The 20,388-nt window shown below is 42.1% G+C and overlaps 1 protein-coding gene across 1 annotated transcript in view; it reads right to left on the reverse strand.

Moving 5' to 3' along the window:
- Window positions 1-1,731: 1,731 nt before the first annotated feature.
- Window positions 1,732-20,388, reverse strand: part of PROSER2 (proline and serine rich 2) — a 29,376-nt gene continuing 10,719 nt past the window's right edge. The window contains exons 2-4 of the mRNA XM_054056368.1: window positions 19,098-19,309; window positions 6,954-7,206; window positions 1,732-5,973 (exon numbers count right to left, since the gene is read on the reverse strand). Coding sequence (XP_053912343.1) covers window positions 4,982-5,973; window positions 6,954-7,206; window positions 19,098-19,232 — 1,380 coding nt within the window. The 5' untranslated portion in view covers window positions 19,233-19,309 and the 3' untranslated portion in view covers window positions 1,732-4,981. The remainder of the gene's footprint in view (window positions 5,974-6,953; window positions 7,207-19,097; window positions 19,310-20,388) is intronic.

Here is a 20,388-nt window from a genome sequence, read left to right on the forward strand (position 1 = left end):
ACAGCCCAGTTTGTGCCCCCAGCAGCACAGAAACCCAGCGCCAGGTGCCGAGCTAGAACTGCCATCTCCCTCTAACCTCATGCTTTCCCTGAGAAGTTACGGATAACACTTTCTGAAATCATTTATTTCTAAGGGAGAAGCCAAATTCGTTGTTTTCTGTATATAAAACAAGCACAGGAGTCAAAACATCAAAACTTTATTCCCCAAGCTGCAGCCACTTGACCATAACTGGGGAGCTGTGAGAGTTTTCACCCTACAGCAAAAGTGAAGCACTGTAACTTAGTTTAAGTTTCATTATAGATTGAACCAAGTTAAATTCTCTCACTCTGGCTCCAAGCTGGAGTTGGACACAGTTAAGAGTGGCCACCTGTGCTGGTCTGGCTCAGATGTGTACCCAAGCCTCAAGGCAGTCCTGGAAAGCTTGGGAACAGGCTGCTAGACCTGCTGATGCTTTTTGGCTACCACCACCATGCTGCCTGGGGGAGACAAAAGTAGTTCATGCGAATGGGAGTTAATTTTTTTTCTAGAATGATTTCCATTCTGTCTTTTATGATACACAACCCCTGCTGCTTGGACAACACCTCAACAGCACATGTATTTAAGATACAAGAGAAAACCCAATCCATCTTCAAAAGTGCAAATGCTTCAAGGATTCCAGCTGATCCCAGGCACAACCTGGGGGAGCGGTGCCATGGTCCAGCCTCCCACTCGGGGCAGCCCACTGTAACGGGGGGCTGGGACCACTAAAGACAGTTTCTACTCTGGGGAGCATGAGCAAAAAGCAGCCACTCATTCCTGAACATAAAATCATAAAGGTTGGAAAAGACCTCTAATATCATCAAGTCCAACTGTCAGCACAACACCACTGCCTTCTAAACTGTTTCCCAAAGTCCCATATCTACATGCTTTTTGAACACCTGCAGGGCTGGAGACTCCACCACGTCCCTGGGCAGCTTGTTCCAATGCTTCACCTCTCTTTCAGTGAGGAGTTTTTTCCTAATATCCAATTTAAACCAATCCTGGCACAACTTGAGTCCATTTTCTCTCATCCTATCATTTGTTACTTGGGAGAAGAGTCCAACGCTCACCTCATTACAACCTCCTTTCAGGTAGTTGTAGAAAGTGGTAAGGTCTCCCTTCAGCTTCTTCTTCTCCAGCCTTCTGATCATCTTTGTGGCCTCCTCTGGACCTGTTCAAACAGGTCCGTATCCTTCTTATGTTGCAGATTCTAGAACTGGACACAAGACTCCATGTGAAGTCTCACAAGAGCCGAGTAAAGAGGCAGAATCAGATCCCTCGACCTGCTGGCCACACTTCTAATGCAGCCCAGGATACGGTTGGCCTTCTGGGCTGTAGGCACACATTGCCGGCTCACGTTGAGCTTCTCATCAATGAGCACCCAAAGTACTTCTTCAGAGGGTTGTCATTGCTGTTGTTTTCTATTAAACCAAATGAGAATTTTGGCTCTAAACCGTTCCCTGCTTGAAATGGGACAAGTCCCAGAGCAAGAGGATCTAGCCACCAACTCAGCTATGCAACATTTCATTAAGACACCTTCACCTCTGTACTCTACTGGCAGCAGTAACTAGGAATACACGCCAAAGTGAGGAACTACCTTAGTACTTTATGTGCAAATATCCAAACCAATGACAGAAAGGCAGCAAACACACACGCAGACTCAGAATGGATGGGTAGAAATGTTCTCTACAGGGGAACTTTGCCCTGTGCAACAAGACAGACTTCTACTCTCACACTCACTTATGGTAACACTCATGGAAGCAGGCATGGAAATGCAACGATGAGTTACTATTCTTTCACGTACACAATATTCCTCTTAGAAAAGTCATTTTAATATTGCAAAACACTGGGAGAAGGAGGCTCTTGCCTGCTTCAAACACTGTTCAGGATGAACTTCATTCCTGCAAGGACCATGGTCACAGTTATTGAAGCCCAGCAGTGAGAAAAAAACACCCCTTGGCAGAAGATGGGACATAACCTTCCTCTCCCCTCTGCCTTTACCCCTGATGTGACAGGATTGAGCTCTGGTTCACACATACCCACAGCTGCAAAGAGAAAAGTTATTAAACTTATATTAGCCCTAAAAAAGCTTTCCTCCTCCAAGAAAGATGCATGCTACTGGATGACAAAGAAAGTTCCACCTCCCATCAGCCACTGTTTCATTGGTTTTATCCCAGTTTAATAGATGATTTATCAGATTTGTGCAAGACAGTCACCTCTAACACAAAGTGAGGGGGAGAAGAGGGTAAAATCACAGCAACATATACACACAAAACAAGGTACACAAAATAGAGCTAAATTTATATACAGATTATTAGCAGCTAAACTCAACTTCATTTAGTACATGGCTTTACTTACTACAGTTTTAGGCACAGAGAAGAATTTACCAGTAGAACATTTGCTGTAATGAAGGGCCACAATGAATACCTTGTTCCAAGTCCTCACTGGACAGAAATTGGTTTATCTAATGAAGATCTAACTCTCACTTCCCATTGGTTGAGGACACAGCCCTGCATGAAGGATGAAAGAACACGATCCAGCTAATCCAGCATACTGCAACTTTATACTTTAGATATTAAACATCTAATTTATTTTTTAAATATAAGGTTATGTTAGTTATTGAACAGGACTGAATTTCAATGCAACAGTTAGTGTCAGGGTTTTTTTTTACCCCCCTGTTTGTTTAGGATGGATTCTCAGCTGTAAACAACTCAACAAAGAGCTGACGAGAAATGATTAGATGTGAAGATTGCTTTGGATACACTTTACATTTATAATGAAGAATTTGCTTTAACAGGATTTTAAAGCATAAAGGTCATGAAACATTTACATTTATTTTGCAGGTTATGTTAATAAATTATAATGCATCACTCACATGTAGAACTCCACTCCAGGCTGCACTGGAGCAGGTACTTGGATATAGTTTCATGTGCTTCCTTGTCTTTCTGATTTAGGACTGCAGACTCGGAGCAAAATAAGTGTGTGCTTTACTTGCAGCATACAAGCAACTTGTTTTGTTTCAGCGGCACTTCTCACATTTGATTATGCATGTGTAAGTCCTTTGCCAGACTGAGGAATGGCCACATATGTTAATTACTGATTGCTTATGTAGAGTATCCCTGTCACAATGACGAACATGATAGCTTACCCCGTGAAAAGGCTGAAAAGAATAACTACATAACAGAACCAGCCAGATACCGTAACAACACGATTAAAAATTTAAGCAGCAAGGATAATTTAAAACAAACAAACAACGACAAAAAAACTTTAACTTATGAGGCAGGTTAAGAATAACGCAAAGATTTTTCCTTCATGACAGCTTCATGTATAAGTACAGCTGAGCAAGTTCAAAATACTTTATCACAAGAACCACAAACTTGTTTATCACATTTATGTCAGAGCTCCTCACTGCAGGGTGTGCCAGTTTCTATTGTAGCCGCTCCCCTCCTCTTCTCCAAGGCTTATTACTCAGCTACTTAATAAAAGAGGGGGTTGCTTGGGGCTTCAGAAAGTGCAGAGAATAAGTGAGCTTTTTCCCTTTAGAAAAAAAAAAGGCAGAATTCTTAAACGTGCAGGAATAACAATGAGAAATTTAGAGTGTCTGGAGTTTGGCATTGGATTTTAAAATGGCTATTCTGGATGTTCTCAGGTGTACAAAAAGGGAAGGGAGTTTTAATGTGGAAGAGCAGCTTTGCCATATAAAAAAAGTCATATTAACACAAATATATTTTGGGACCATCTTTAAAATCATGTCTATTTAACAAAGGTAAAATACGCCATCTCGGACCTTTCAGGAGTGATGTGCTCTTACATACAGCTCTCTCCTGTAACTTCACTTAGCCTGAAAGAATTTTGGCTGTAACATCTGTTATGCATTGGCAGGGCAGAATCAAATAAGGCTGTGAACAGGAAATTATTAGGGCTGTCACACTACAGGAAGATCAAACAGTTTTTAGAAGTAACAGAACTTATGACTATTGAGTGTAGTACAGCTGTTCAAAAAGTAACAGTTTCTTCATGGGAATTCTAATGTAAAAGGTCAGACTTTTGACATACGGTTCTCACATTTGGTACAAAGTTAACTTGTTCCTATGGCTTCTCTGCTATAAGATCATCACCAGTACAGAACAGTTGGGGTCACAGATTGTCAGGAGACTCTTTGGCTGTCAGTGTGAAAACTGGCGCATGGCGCATATCCTTGAGGCTTAATCTGGTGCCTTTCACTGGACACATAGGTTGCTAGAGCGTGACCGAGGAGCAGGTGGCTAGGAAGAAAGGCAGGAATTCAAGTGAAGAAGCAAAGTGATGCAGTCACCCACCTAAAGCTTGGGCTGCTCTGTCAAGAAGAAGGTCAAACCAGAAACCACACTCTGTGCAGTCTTGAGTTGAGTGGGGATAGAGCAAGGAAGCAGAAGACTCCACCACTGGCTGGGAATGAAGTCAAGACAGATAATACAGGCAACAAAAAATCATGGAAGTGTGTCACGCTCGTCAAGAAATTTCAGTTTTGACATTGTCTCGAGCTCCCAGGAACAGACATACATGTGTGGGCAAGACAAACGGAGCTCTCATTTTTGGCTTCAGAAACAGCAAAAGGAAGATTCACCATTCAGATTGCTATGTACAACAATACTGCCCTGTAGACTTCATTAACGGAACGCTGCCTGCCATAATCCAGCATTCCTTAAATAAAATTCCTCTTAGTCACAAAGAGCAACAGATGAATACGTCTGTAGGAAAGAGAGCTGAAACCAACTGCTGTACATGACCGTAGGTGGTGCCAGTCCTCCTGGCATAAACATGAACGGTCATTCCACCGTATCTAGTACCTCCTCAGCTTGCTTGAAGCACAGAACTTCCCCTTCCTTCTTCTAACCTGTTTGATCCCAGTCCCCAGTTGGGATTATTCTAGCACAAAACCACGCCATGATTTCCCCCCACTGCCAAAACATTCCCATTGAAATTACGCAGTCTCTTTCAGTAGCCCCAGTTTCCGAAGTGCCTCTCTCCTGGCCTCTTCTGTTGAGCCACGGCCAGAAAACTTTACCGTTATCCCTTGGGATCGAAATCCTGAGGGTCTAGGCAGGGAACCTGACCTCCTCCTCATATCCAGGTTCAGACTAGGTTGTTTATAATCATTACAACTTTTTGCCGTATTTTGCGGTGCACTGCTGACCTTGTTAGCAGCAAGAGCTGCCTCTGGTTTGATTGTCACAGTTTTACCCATAGGAAGGAAAGGGCTGGGCTCGCTTTTTAGAATCTCGTGGATGTTTTGATATCCATTGGGAACAGCATCTGCCTGTTTGGGCTGTGCATCAAGCTGCTGAGTGCTTGGAGCGTGATCCGCTTGGTCCTGAGCTGGCTTCCCCTTAACTAGGCCAAGTTTTGTCAGGGCCTCATAGCGTGTTTGCTCAGAAGAGAGATCCCTTAACGAAGAACTTCTGTTACGTGACAAGAAATCATTTTTCTGCAGCTTTTCCTCCAGTTCAGCTGCTAGAAGAGCTCCTCCATTGATGTTGGCCAGCACCTGGGCTCTCCGTTCCTGGACGTTAACTGCTGCTTTTGAAATAGTCTCATTGAATTCTTTGCCACTGACATTTGTTATGTTGATGTTGCTGGGGAAGCGGTGCAGTTTGGGTGCAGGTGCGGGAGGGTGCTTCGGAGCCACACAATGATCACCATTGGCTACTGGTGTTTTCTTCCTTTCTGAATTTCCTTCTTTGACGGCACCGGGGAAACGCACCTTGCTCTCCATCTGCTGCTCAGATATCTTCTGGGCCATGATGAGCGGAGTGGGGATGGAGCGAAGCAATTTTGGATGCTGCACAGGAGGAGGCGGTGGAGGAGGGAGAGGGAGCGTCTCAGACGTTGATGGTGGTGGTACAGTGGTGTGTGTGGAAATGTCAGCAGGTACAGCTGGCTTAGGGCTCTCAGTTCTCCAGGTAGCATCCAAGACTTAAGACAAAACAGCAACAATCTCATTAAGTTATCACACAGAACAGAATATGAGGCTTTCTTTCACCTAGGATGAGCAAGCAAGCATCAGTATGCCCCTGCTCCATACTTTCTAACTCAAACTCAGCCCATATTACCAGAAGAAAACTATAACTGAAATCTAGCGATGGCATCTTGTAGGTGATCATAGAATCACCAGGTTGGAAAGGACCCACAGCATTATCGAGTCCAACCATTCCTAACACTCCCTAAACCATGCCCCTAAGCACCTCATCCGCCTGTTCCTTAAACACCCCCAGGGAAGGTGACTCGACCACCTCCCTGGGCAGCCTGTTCCAGTGCCCAATGACTCTTTCCATGAGTCTTTCAAACTACCATATTTACAATGCCTTTACTAGAAGCCCTTCTTCTGCCATTTGCTCACAATCTGCATGTTAGCTTTACTGTGTTTCAATGGCTGCTTTTTCTACAAGAGTTTTGCAATTATTTTTTTTATTATAACAGCCAGGAGAGGACACATTACGTTCCACCATTTTATACTAGCTGATAGCTCAGTTCTCCAGAAGTGGAGAAAGAAAACTCTACAGGGGGAATAAAACAACATGCCATACACTATCTTATCACAAGCTTATTGATAGGAACATGTGTCTTTCAGTCCCACATAAAGTAACACTACAAAATCTGCTACTGTAAAACTCTCGGAGAAAGTCTTAAGAGGTGTTGGAGAGAAGCAGAGCATGAACACATTGATGGGCCCTAGTTTGCCTTGCTGGGATAACTCTGCATACTACTCAGATCCATTACAACTCAGTCAGCAGGTAGGGGACAGAGGCAGCAGTCCAAGAACTTAATCACATGCATGACCTCATCTTGAGGCAGCAAGGAAGGTACAGAATTTCTTTAGCTGTTTCTAATGAGAACTGGAATACGTCAGGGCTAGGTCAAAGGAAAAAAACCACACTTTCAAGAAATATTGCTACCTGGTTCTGCATCTCTGCTAGAAGGACCTTCATGGTCACTACTCTCAGGTGTTGACTGTACTAAGTCGATGATATCTTCAGTCTCTGAATGACTGGACACATTTTCTTCTGTTGACCTTGCAGACTGACAGTGGATACCACTGTCATGGAGGACTGGCTCCTCCAAGTCATCTTCTAAGGCATCTATGGTTTCCTCGAAGAACATGAGAACATCCTGCTCTTCATGAGTTAAGTATTTCAGACTCTCATCATCCTATGGGGGACAAAAAAAAAAAAAAGGAAAAAAGCTGGAAAGATTAATGCCCTACAGGTGAGTATGGGTAAGTACACTGACAGCAAACAGCAACGCTTTTTGATGGCAGAAGGAGGCAGGATGAAACAGGCAGCAGTCACATCAGGAGCATCTCCAGCTTGCTCTTTCACCCCTTCCCAAAGCAAAAAAAAATCACCCCCAAAAGCAGTTTACAGCACATTAATTTTGACTGAAGAACAGAAACTGGTATTTCATCCTTTAAAGTACCTAACTTTAGTTCAGCAGACAAGCATCCATTTGAGTTGGACAGAAGAAATTGCTAAAATATCATAAAAGCAGACAAAATGAAAACCCAAACAGGCACAATCCCCCACCCCCCGAAACAAACAGCTGTGCCTCTACAAGGATTAAGATAGCTTCTTCAGGCTTCAAACTGGAATAAGGTGTTTCAGTTGCTGTGGTAGGTTCAAGGACAAGACTTGGGGACAGCATGGGAGGGAAAGGGTGTGTTCAGGTCAGTCCAACAAATGAGTTGATTCCCTTTTTGCTCTAGACGAAAGTGGGACTTAGATTCTAGAGGCAGAGCTGGAACTGAAATCTGGTTCTACCACTGCAATCTGAATTATCCAGAGTTAAACGGTAGATTACAAAGAAGTAATAATAACGAGGGTGAGGGTTTCTGAAGACTTTGCCTTTGAGATACAGAAAGGAAAAGTTTAAAATAAATACGAAGATGTGTTCCCTAGCAGTAAATTGCCTTGGGCTACTTTCTCCAGCAGGAAACAATCCTGTAAAACCACAGAAGTGATAAATAATCACTTGGATTATCCACTGTTCATTTTCTATGAGTCACTGCTCTTGATTAACTTGATTAACACAATATCGCTATAAGAAGCTAGGCAGCAATGCACAAACTCCTTTTCCCTCCACCTACACTCCGGGAAACACTCACTTTTCCAGAAACTTGAAGATGACAAAGAATGATTAGGAAAGGCACTACATTAATACAATGGATACAGGAAAGACCTTTCCCAAGAGAGCTGTGTAAGTTCTGGAATGTAACTAAGTATTGTTGAAAAGTAAGTAAGGTTTTCCCTTCTGGACTGAATTTCTGTCCCAACATGCATACACTGGAACCTTTGCCATCAGTAAGGCAAAGAAAGGAAGAGCAAAGCAATACAAGACAGTTTCTTTTCTCATCTCTACTTTTCACCTCTGCACAGACGTGTGGTTGTGCATGCAGGTAATAAGGCTCCATCCCAACGGAGGACTTGAGGAATTTAGGTAAATTCATAAAGGCATGCAGTGCAAATATCCAAGAGGTAGACATGTTCTTATTGGGGCAGAACAACTTGCTTCAAATTCACCGTACCCGTTCAGGTCATCTTACATTAGATTGGGATGGAAAAAAATCTGTAGCTCTACCTGTTAACTCCTTGTGGAAACAAAGCTCTTAGCCCTGTTCTCAGCATTAAAAATAAGAAGAATGCACCTCTGTAACAAAATCACAGAATCATAAAATGGTTTGGGTTGGGAAAGACCTTAGAGATCATCCGGTTCCAACCCCCCTGCCATGGGCAGGGACACCTCCCACTGGATCAGGTTGCTCAAAGCCCCATCCAACCTGGTCTTGAACACGTCCAGGGATGGGGCAGCCACAACATCTCTGGGCAGCCTGTGCCAATGCCTCACCAGAAAAAAAATTTCTTCCTAACATCAAATCTCCCATCCTTCAGCTTAAAACAGTTCCCCCTTGTCCACTCCCTGATAAAGTGCCCCTTCCCGGGGCCAATAGCAGCGATGCCTGTAGACTAAGAACTATGAAGTGCTGCATTGCACCAAGTGGCACTTAGTCGCTAAGCACTCAAAATACTACAGACGAGGAAAATAAATGCTTTAGGACTCTCAACTGCCTTCTCCTGTGTGACCTGCACAACATTTTCCCTGCAAATAAATGAATTGAAAATAGAAGACAGGTTGCCTCTGAGCCACTCTTAGTTTAGCCAGTTCAGGACAGGTCTGCTTATCTGTGGCTGCAATCGTGACCACAGCAGTCTCAGTCACAGCTGGCACAGTTTTCTGTTAAAACAGAAGACTGCAGTCTCAGCAAGGAAATACAGAGATGGTTTCAATAAGAGGCTCATGCTACAACTATGTTTCTTGAGATTCAGCCTTCCTGTCATCAGGGCAAACACGGTTTGATGGCTGGGAAAGAAGTAGGGATGTGTGGCAATTTGTAACTCAGTCTTACCATCCACAGCACACTGTCAGAATAGAATCATAGAATAGTTAGGGTTGGAAGGGACCTTAAAGACCATCTAGTTCCAATCCCCCTGCCACGGGCAGAGACATCCTAACTAAATCAGGCTGCCCAAGGCCCCATCCAGCGTGGCCTTCAACATCTCCAGGGATGGGGCAGCCACAACTTCCCTGGGTACCCTGTGCCAGTGTCTCACCATTCTCATAGTGATGAAATTCTTCCTAACGTCCAGTCTAAATCTGCTCCTCTCCAGTTTATACACATTCCCCCTCATCCTATCACCACAAGCCTTTATTAACAGCCTCTCTCCAGTTTTCCAGAGGAATAAGCAACTTCTTGCAGCAGAACTGCTACAAAAGCTTAAGTTTGGTTGTCATTTGCAATTGCCTATTTAAAGCACTAACTTCAAAGGCTGACGTATTCCACCACTTGCACCCACCACATGGCAAAGCTCAGTTTTCAAAAGCCTGAGGAAAGTTTTACAGCTTCGCTTGAGAAAAAAAGAGAGAGACAGACAAGCCTTCTATTTTTTTCTTAATGGATGTTGCAATCTCCTTCCTTCCCCACCCAAATACTCATACAGCTGCTATGTCTGGTAGGCGAGAGAATGACAGGAAAGGAGCCGTCGTGAGGTAGGCATTAGCTGGAGCTGAACAGGACTCCAAGAAACGTTTGCTGTGTGTGAGCTCATCGCAAGTGCCAGACTTCCGCAGGCAAAGGGATAAAAAAAGGGAATTGTGTTGAAGAAGTTCATAGTGGCAGCAGATCCAGACTGTGGTGTAGCACATAAATGACTGCACCACATTTTGTTCCTATAAAAGAACAACTGCTTCCACATGAGCTTAACTTGTTTGATCAAGAGCTGCGTGAAACAGCATGTGAACTGAAGCAAAAACTTTCACAAGCCCTTCCTTCCACTCGTTCCTGTGCTGCGAGGCTGAGCGCTTTTCCATGCCAGGAAAGATTTGCAGGAGGATTGATCAGCAGAGCTCTGCCTGACTTACCTCCTCTTGGGGATCCTGCTGACAGGAGCAGTTTCCCACTAGGTGAAGGATCTGAAGTGACTAACCATCCCTCTACAAATACTTGTGTAGTAAATGGCATAGGTTGATTTGAAAGGCCAACCTCGTCTCAGGTAGCACTCGGATCTCTTTCCTCACGCAGCTTTCTTTTAACATGACCAATGTCACCCTTCCTCACAGAGCAGCTTCAGAGATGAGGCATCATTATGGCAGGTCACCATCCTGAGATTCAAGGCATCCATCCTGGCTACAAAGTCCCTCAGGCAAGGCATGTTTCAGTTTGAGACAAGGAAATAATCCCATTTTAGACAAACAAGCTTACAGAAAATCAAACTATGCAAGTTGGTCAGACCAAAGTTGCTCAGCAGTGTAAAGCAAGCAGTGACGTGCTTTACCACTGATCTAAGAACAGTACTGTGCTAAAAAATGCCCACTTGTGTTCCTTATATAATAGTAAAGCTTTCAGGAAGATGGGAGGAATTTTGTCGTGGTGGGCTGGTGTCAGGTTTGACTTGGATTAGCAAGTCTTTTTGTAATAAATTAATTTTCCACATACTCCAAGTACTGGGACAGTTCATATTCTTTCTGGGCTGTCCTTCCAGGCCTCTCTTCTTCTTGAAGAATCTGGGTATTTAATAAGGCAGAGCCTTTTCAGCTACTCGAGTTCTTGCTGTACTTTCCACCAGCTCCCTACTCTTTACAGGCAAACATACTTCCCAAAACTAAATCTCACATACATCTAACACAACAAACTTTAAAGCTACTGTAAAAAGCCAGCCGAAATTTGAAACTCGAAAATTGTGCCTAAGCTGAGAATTAAAAAGACTGCTTGGATAAAAGAAATTTGGGATGCAAACAGCTGAAATAGCTGAGTATGCTCAGCTGGCATTAATATTTCAGATCCTTGTGCAGCCAAACATTTCCTGCTTGCACCAAACAGGAAAGAGACTGTTATGATGGTCTTGTTGTAAAAGAGGAAAAAAAAGCACAAACAAGAAAAAAAGAGCAAATAAAAGAACAGAATCTGTTTAACAGAATCTGTTTAATAGAAAAGACCCCTTTCCTACCTGTCTGAAACAGTGCCTTAAAACCAGATGCTCACCATTTTTCACATGCATCTAATAAATTCTTAGCACCACATCCAGACCTAGATCAGCACAGCTTTGACAGAACAGCAGGGGAAATCCCAAGACATCTGCAGTGGTTAAAAAAAATACATATGCGTATACATAATTCTTCTGAAAACTCCTAGAGAACTGAATGGTGCTACTGATGTCAGTTACACTTCAATTAGCAAAATACCAGGAGAACAGCGGACTCAACTCATTCATCATCAATTGCTTGACAGTGCCAAAGAACTAATAGGCACAGCTCCATAGGAAAAAAGTGACAGGATGCTTTTCAAAAACACATGAAGGGAGCAAACTATTCTAATATGTAGGAGGAAGAGACCTACACAGCACTGCTTTGGCCTCAGTCTGCTAATAACAAGGCAGGTGGTTCTACTTACAAAAAGAAAAAGAGGGAAAAAGAATGCTCTGCATGTAGGAAGAGTGCCAGAACAGGGACAAAAGCTTCAGCGCAGAAGAAAAAGGCAAGTGCCTCTGATTAGATTCACAGAAAAGGGAAACAGAATGGATCGTACTGCTGCATTGCTTAAGCTAGAGGCAAGCGAATCACAGACAAGAACAAGAACTACTACAGAGGATCAGACCAAAAAGGCCATTTAGCTCAGTAGCCTGCCTTCAGCCACCCATAATACACAGGACAGTGGAACGGGGCTGAGGGGGAAAAGCATTGGATGTAAACTGTAAATTGGATGGATTTATTTTTCTTCCTCATGTTCTTCCAGTTTCCAGCAATACATGGCTTAAGGACTTCCCAGTTGCATCCGCATCTGTGTATTTAATAGCCCTTAATGAGCTTTTCTAGCATGAATTCATCTTATTGTTTAAGCCCATTTAAATGGCTGGCATTCACAGCATTCTGTGGCAATGAGATCCATAGTTTGTGTGCTGTGTCAAAAAGTACTTCCTTTACAACCCACTATCTGATGATTTGATAATACCACTTCATTTGGTGAAGAGAACTATAATATTGAACGCTGTTTTCTTCAGTTTATTAACATAATTATACCTGTGCACTTCATAGTAGTTAGCAAAGCATATAATCAACAGGTCACAAGAGAGTAAAACAAATGATCCAGAAGTATTTGAAAATTAAGCTAGACGAACTTAAGTTATAAACTGATTAAATTACTCCTAACCTACTTCTAAAAAATCAAACTAAAACAATGCACGATCTACTTAAACTCTAAAGATATCTCTTCAGTTATTAAAATTAGGCTGATCAGTTTAGAATTTCTTCTTCCATTTGATTTCTGTTAGAACAACATTGGAAAAAAAATGGGTGAAGTTTCAGACAAAAGCCATAAGACACTACAAAAATCAAATCATTTCACACCAATCCTTTCTCATGAGAGGGTTACTGACTTGGCCAACAGGCATAAGCACAATACATAAGCCTCTCTCTGATGGCTTTATTACATGGTCCTCCAAAAATGCACTCGGAGATGACTGAGGAATCTATGCCCAGATGAAGTTACTACAAGGTCCCTATGGAACTGTAGGGGGGAGGGGGTGGCAGAGGAGAGACTTATTTTTGAAGAGCATGATGTATCTTAAACTCATGACCCATCCCTGGAGGTGTTCAAGGCCTGGTTGCATGGAGCCTTGGGCAGCCTGGTCTAGTGGGATGTGTTGCTGCCCATGGCAGGGGGGTTGGAATTAGGTGATCTTTAAGGTCCCTTCCAACCCAAACTATTCTAGGATTCTATGAATAATGAAGCAAGACAAGTCTGGAACAGATTAATCCCTATATCTCTATTATTTGATACCTCGCTAACAACATCAGACAGTTAACAGTGTCTGTTGATGTCCTTATGTCGGAAGATGTTGCTGCAAGAACGAGGTAGGATAGAATGAGACCTTCATAAACCATTTAAGAGTGCTGAAGCTCCACAAGACAAAATTCAGTCAAAAGACATGTAAACATACAGTGATGAACGATGTCTAAGTGGCAACACATGATAAAAGGAGTTGCAGGTGAGTTTAAGTGGCGTAAAGAGGAAAGAGTGCTGTTCAGGTATGTGAATGTTATTCTGGGATATATTAACCAGGGTGATGAAATAAAGCGCATCCTCATTCAGAGCAGAGTTCAGATTTAGTCACTGAACTTTGGAAAGGACACAACCAAGCTGGACAGGGTCTGGAACAAAGCAAGGAGCGCTGAGAGTTTCACTGGACAAGAAGGCTGTAAGAATGGAGCACGTTATGTTTTAAAAGAGCAAAGAACAGGTGGTGGTCAGACACAACCCTGTAGGAATTTTAATATATAAAATGTTGACTATTATGTGCTCTGAAGGCGAGACAAGTTAGAATTGGCTTTCACATTACAGAAACTCTAATCCAAGTATTCCTTGAATAAGAAAGTAGTGGAGTACAACGAAATCATGCTGGAAGTTTGGGAATGCCTGTCAGTGAGGCACCTATCCTGCTCACCTGCTGGAACATTTTTTTATCTAACAGACGCCTCTTTGAGGAGGAACAATGCAGTTGAGAGAGCCTGAAGGCAATTTGCGCTCTGTGTACATCCTCACTAGCACATTTTACAGCAAGGTCATTACTTGCCAGGAGTCAGGCTCTTTACCTTAGTTCTATACTCATGGTCCAAAGCAAGCAGTCCTCAAGCCCCTCTTCTCAGCTTCTTGCCCTGCTGGTAGGAACAATGACTCAAGGCATACTGCTTCCTAGTACCACTTTCAAGTGGATGAAGCACAGCATAGCTCTCTCCACACCCTGAGAGGAATAGCCTCCCCCTACCCAAAGACACCTGTATCCACAGAAAGTATCAAAAGCGTTAAAATCCTGCTCATTTTTCTGCGTATTGTTATTTGGCAAAGTACTTGGGAACAGCGAAAGAACTTGTAGTACAGTAAGACCCGACAAGTATCAGTATTAAGGGCAAAACACAACTTGACTCCCAGAAAGCAGTCTTTCTCAGAACTTTCCCTTCAATGCACCTGAAGTGCAGCTCAGCATCACAGGATTCTGCACAATCAAACCGTGAGAAAAAAAACGTGGCATTGGACTAATAGACACAATCTGTTATCTTCCAGTAGCTCCTAAAACCACACTGGAATCCCAAGACCTTTTCAGAGAGGCTGGGTCAAAGAGATAGTAATGCAGTGCACTTGGAAAATCATGTCTGTTGCATTTGAATTACCTGTACCAATCCAAAAAGGATAAAGCTCATAGCAACTACTTTTAGTCTACAAGTGACATCATAAATGCAAAACAACCAAGTCAATCCCGAGTTAAATGGCTGAGTGTGTGAAACAAGATACCGAGCCAACTCAGACTGCTTACAGGATATTTGCTTTTCTTGTCTACGTAACCAGTGTTCAAAACGTCACCTGTACTACACAAGGTGTCTGGCAGTGAAAAATCATCTTCAGTGAATGGGTATCAAGTCTTGTTAGATTCAGAGGAAGCTTTTTAATAAATGGAATAAGCAAGACATCTTTTTAGAAGCATGGCCATCTGCCAATTTAAGCCACTTGATTAGTGACCAAAAGAAACAGTCACTTCATCAAATTCTGGAAGTCACCACTGCCCCAAAACCAGTGGTGATGAACTGTGGCATTAACTGAGGATCTATCCTCAGTTATAACAACAATGATAATAACAACAACCACCACAGTATGATCCATTGAGAGTAACAAGAACCCATATGCCTCACATTTACTACTTGGTAAGACATTCAGATACAGAGGGCATAGGACTGAAGTTGTATCAACAAATCCAAGGCACTGACACAGCTTATTACTAATGCAGTTCCAAGGAGCACAGCTACTACAGTAGTACGACCAGGACCTTCTGGTATGATTTTCATAAGTGGTGCTGTTGTCCTAGCATGTTATTCACACCTAGAAACTAAAGCAGTTACTCACTGATGAGAATAGATACACACTACAATTACCAGAGTGAAGCACTTAAAAAGAAGGATTGGCTTTGAGAAGTCACCAGTCTGCGTCTATTCAGACAATGGAACAAGACAAATTTCTTTAAAAAAAGCCAAGACCTAGTTTTATTTCCAAATTAAGCATCCTTAAATTGCTGCAACTGTATTTCACTGCAAGTTAATTCTTACACCACATATTAGGGAGTGTCATTCAAGAACAGGTTTTGGAAGTCAGAATTGCCAAGCAGAACAGAGTGCTTTTGTTTACCCTCCTCCTTGGATAGTGCAACTGATTCCAGGTATAGGGAAGGTATACTGGTCTCATCCTTTTGCCAAGCACATGCATGGATATCACCTTTATTAAAAAGAAATGTGTGCAAATTCACATCCTTATATGTAAGAGCTTTTATGGTTATAAAAGTTGGTGCAAGATGAAAATATCACAGTAAACATTCCTCCCACCTAAACATAGGCTCATGTCTTTATTTGCTGTGATTGGATTTGGCAACATAAATCTAGACTCGAACATCTATCATTTATATGGAAAACTCCACTGCAATGAAGACAGGACATCAGCACCTTGCTTTCCATTTGAAAAAATACATTCGGCTACAAGGACTGCAATTATCAAAGATTAACTATAAGCACCATTATGTAGGTAAGAAGCAGCTGAGAAATCTGGCAAAATTAAACCAAACGGCTGACTGTTAATCATACTCACAGAGTTTTAAGACCTTTTTGACACATGGCAATTTATTTTCATCTCCTAGCAATTCCTAAACCAACAACCAGTTCCACAGCAAGTAATGCCAGTGGGGAGACACAGCATGCAAGAACAGCCAGCAGTCAGCCAAACCGGCTGTAAGCAGCCGGAGTAGGATAAAGCTGGTCCAAGTGTTTGTCTCTATTATCATATCCCAGGATTTGTTTGAATTCCAAAGGCACAATACAAAGATTTAGTGACTAATGTCGTTTGACACCCACAAGCTTAAGAGCCTCTTTTTTGTAATCAAGTAAGAGGAAGCCTGCAGCAGTACAGGCGTGTCATAAAAAATACTGCCACACTTTTTTTCCCTTTCCAAGACCATTAAAAAAAAAAAAAAAATGAAGTAAACCCTGACCTTCTTCGTGGTATCTCGAGGTGAACAGACCCAGAAAAGCACTAAATGAAGAGGCAAGAAAGTCTGTAATAGCTTCTGTTTTAGAGCTGGGAAGGTCTAACATGCCTGAAAAAAACCTGTCCCTTCCTTTCTCAGAATTCGCCTAATAAGAAATTGTCTACACAAAGTTACATATGGCCTCCCTCTCATTAAGCCATCAAAACTTCTACATCTTCTGAACCTTTACAGCAAAACTACTGAAGCAAAAAGTTCAGGTCTCTAGAAGCATGTTCCAGCAGCTAGCTTTTCTTGTTAGGAATCCCCTGATGCTTAGTGCACTGAAAAAATGATGCTTTTAATACACAATTACACAAGGATATAGAAAAAGAAATATTTGAAGAATACTGCTCTTTATCCTGAGGATTTCTAAAGCCCATTTCAGTGCTGAACAGATAAAAGGTACCAGTCAGTGGGAAAAACACCGTTTCTCACATCAGATCACAAAAAAGGAAATATCTGAGCAGCACTAACGACTTGAGCTCTATTCACTCAATTACAATTGCCAGAATTTACTTCATATCAAGTTCCCCATACACCTCTGCCCCAAACTCAGAAACTGAAATTATGCCTTTATGGAAGAGAGTTTCCATTCCCCAACCTGTTATTCCACATACGCTAGCTGCCAGCCTTATCAGACACACCACCTACTACGCTGCTGGAAGAACAGTCATGGAAGGGGATCTGTGGCACCAGAATTAAACTTGTTGGTACATGCTTCATTTTCTTCACGCACAAACTCAATCAAAACAAACTAAAGGCTTCGTGAACTTCTTTTGCTAATGCACAGGTCTGATGGGAATTGCCTGAACCTGCAGCCAGCTTATACTCCATCTATAAATCAATGCATTAGAGTCAGAAGGGATTCCAGTGCTAGCTGACGCATCATCACATGGGTTATCACTCAGTAAGATCTAGTTAGACTAAGGGAATCTATGTCATTTTCTGACACAGCAGACTCAGGATGAGACTATACAGACATACCGATTTATATGTAGCCCTGATAACCAATACTGATCTCTTTGAATAACCAGTCTCACGCCCGCTACTGCAGCCAAGAATAAAACCCATGGAAACACAACTGGCTACTAGTCTGATAAACTGGAAAACTGGAGTCAGAGTAATGCATGCAATTAATTTGTAATTTTACACAAAATTAAGTTGTAATTCTTTAACAAAGGGTAACCCCATTGTAATTCTCTAAGATCCAAAGAGTTTTCAAGTAATAAACAACATACCCTAAACACCTGGGTTCAAATGGTCTCCTTGTCTATGCTCTCAGCTTCCCCAACCCTGACCTTTCACAACTTTGTTCTACAGGAGATCAGAAACAGTTAAAGGACTGTATTTAGTAATACTTGTGTGTTTTAACTTGCAACATAAGCTTAAGGATATAGCAAAATATTAACCAAGTTGTATTTCCATCAGAAACAACCACGAAGGAATATCTTTAGAATTACCTCAGCTACCATAAAGCTCACCAAACAGCACAAACCACTGAGCATTTCTGAGTTATACAGATAAACAGAGGTGTCAACCTGCCAAGTCATTTTCACCGCTTACTCTTTCACAGCAACAAAGGACTTCACCAAAAGGAAGCTTGTAGGGATGTCAGAGGGAGAGATACGGGAAACCTAATTCCACGTTTAAGGAAAGATGGAGATTTAGATTCCCATTTAGGCAAAGCATGAGTGCTCTTTGCTCAGTTAAAAATGGATGCTTTTCAAGTGGTTGCGATAATAAAAAAGTACGTGCAAGGAATCATACCTGCTTTCTAGGCTTAGGCTGTCACAGTACAAACAGTACTGTTGTGTTCATTGTCTGAATCATCCTGCTAATTGGAAAAATGCAGAACTGCATCCTACTCCCCTCAATTACTCATACACTATTTAAATGGCCACACACTCATATTCACTAATGTGAAGACAATTCTGTTTATAGTGACGTATTTGTTGCTCATCTAATTATATGAAGGTAGAATAAGCTGAGACCTTCCTTTAGTAGTGTCAACAAGGAGCTTAAGCAAGAAACAGCTTATAGAAGCCACACTATTCTTAAGTTTCTTTATGAGCTACTTAAGAATGTGAGGGCAGAGATGTGCACTGAACTGTGCACTGTATGTGGGTGGTTGCACAGAGCTGCCCCACATAAGCTCCTCACTGCCATTCCCAGTTCTCTGGGAGGGACGGCCAGTGAGAAGTACTCTCCAAGATCTCAGAGACAATCGCATCAGAATAGCAAGATATTGTACTAAATTACACTACTTATTCCTGGCCTTTCAATTTGTTAACAGTCAACACTATAAGCAACCATTTAGGACCAGAAATGGCAAAAAACCCAAAACACTTAATAAAAAAAAAAAATCCTGCAATGCGAACAAAGCTACTAATGTAATTTGTATCACTAAGCATAGGCTCATTAAACACTTACCAGGGCAAGATTTCTGCACCTAGCTTGGCTGCCAGGATTTTCCACACTGCCACCGCTCTCCATGCTCCCACGTGTGTGCTCTGGAGAGATTTTGGTTGCCATTTCAGGAGAATCTGAGAGGAGATTTCTCGGCATCACACCCTCTTGACTTATCCCGATGCAGCGTAGAATGCTATCAGTCTATAATGTAGGGCTGCGAGCTTTATTCATTTCTGAAAACAGAGAATGACGTGTTATATTTAAATCTGGCTTTTTATAACACTTTAAAAGGAGTGAAAAATAAATAGTAAAAAAGATCCCCCACAAGTCAACAACAGTATCTTCATGCTCAAGAACACATATACCACCTGTGAGCACCTTTTGAACAGTTATTCCAAAAGTTGACTTTAAAAATCCACTGTAGCAAGGTTCTGTACCCCATCTCACGTGCTTCCAAATCAGATGCCAACACTTCCAAGCATGGACCCTGCATGCATACCTGTCCTACAGATTGTGTTTTCCATTATGACACACCATAAACAGTAATAAAATACTACCAGCTGAGATATCAACTGGCCCAGTTAAAATGTCTTTGTTTTTTATTAGCTTTCAGACAAGAATACTATTTATCAGATCACATGAAGAAAACGGAATCCAGTGAGTTTCCTAGCACTGCTGCAGTTAACTTGTGTATTACTGAAGCAGCTCTATGCCAGCTTCTTCCAGTGAAAGATCCATGGACAGACATTAGTCTCATTTTTGCATCATGGCATTACACAGCAAAATTGTACTCGAAAGTTTGCAGAGCTTTTATTTCATTCAGCCATAAGGAAACAGTGCTTGTACATTTGGAAGATGCTTAGCAGAACAGACATTCGCACTGGCACTTAGTGGAGCAAAAGCCCCGTTTTTTTTTCAGCCATCCTAGTGCTCAGTTCTGTAATACCTCCCTGAACTGTTGACATCTCCCAGAACACTATGTCAGAATTCCTTCCTTCAATCTCAAAGTACCATAAAGACAAAAGTCATCATTTTGCACTAATAGTGCAAACAGAGGGAGGGGGAAAAAAAAGTGGAATCTAGCACATCTCTCTCTTTCTCTCCAATACACTAAAACATCTCTCGCAACAAGACTCTGCCGTGTTCTTTACCAGCCCATCTTTTTACCCACGCTGCCTTGTGACCAGGAAACATCAGTGATGTGTTCCTCAAAACAGTTGGGTTTGACGTACCGCATTACATGCAACCAGCTGAGAACTGGATACCATTACCCTGACGTTGTACAACTGAAACGAGATGGTTGTGCTTCCCA

Source organism: Cuculus canorus, chromosome 1 (genome assembly GCF_017976375.1).
Source record: "Cuculus canorus isolate bCucCan1 chromosome 1, bCucCan1.pri, whole genome shotgun sequence".
Lineage (NCBI taxonomy): Eukaryota > Metazoa > Chordata > Aves > Cuculiformes > Cuculidae > Cuculus > Cuculus canorus.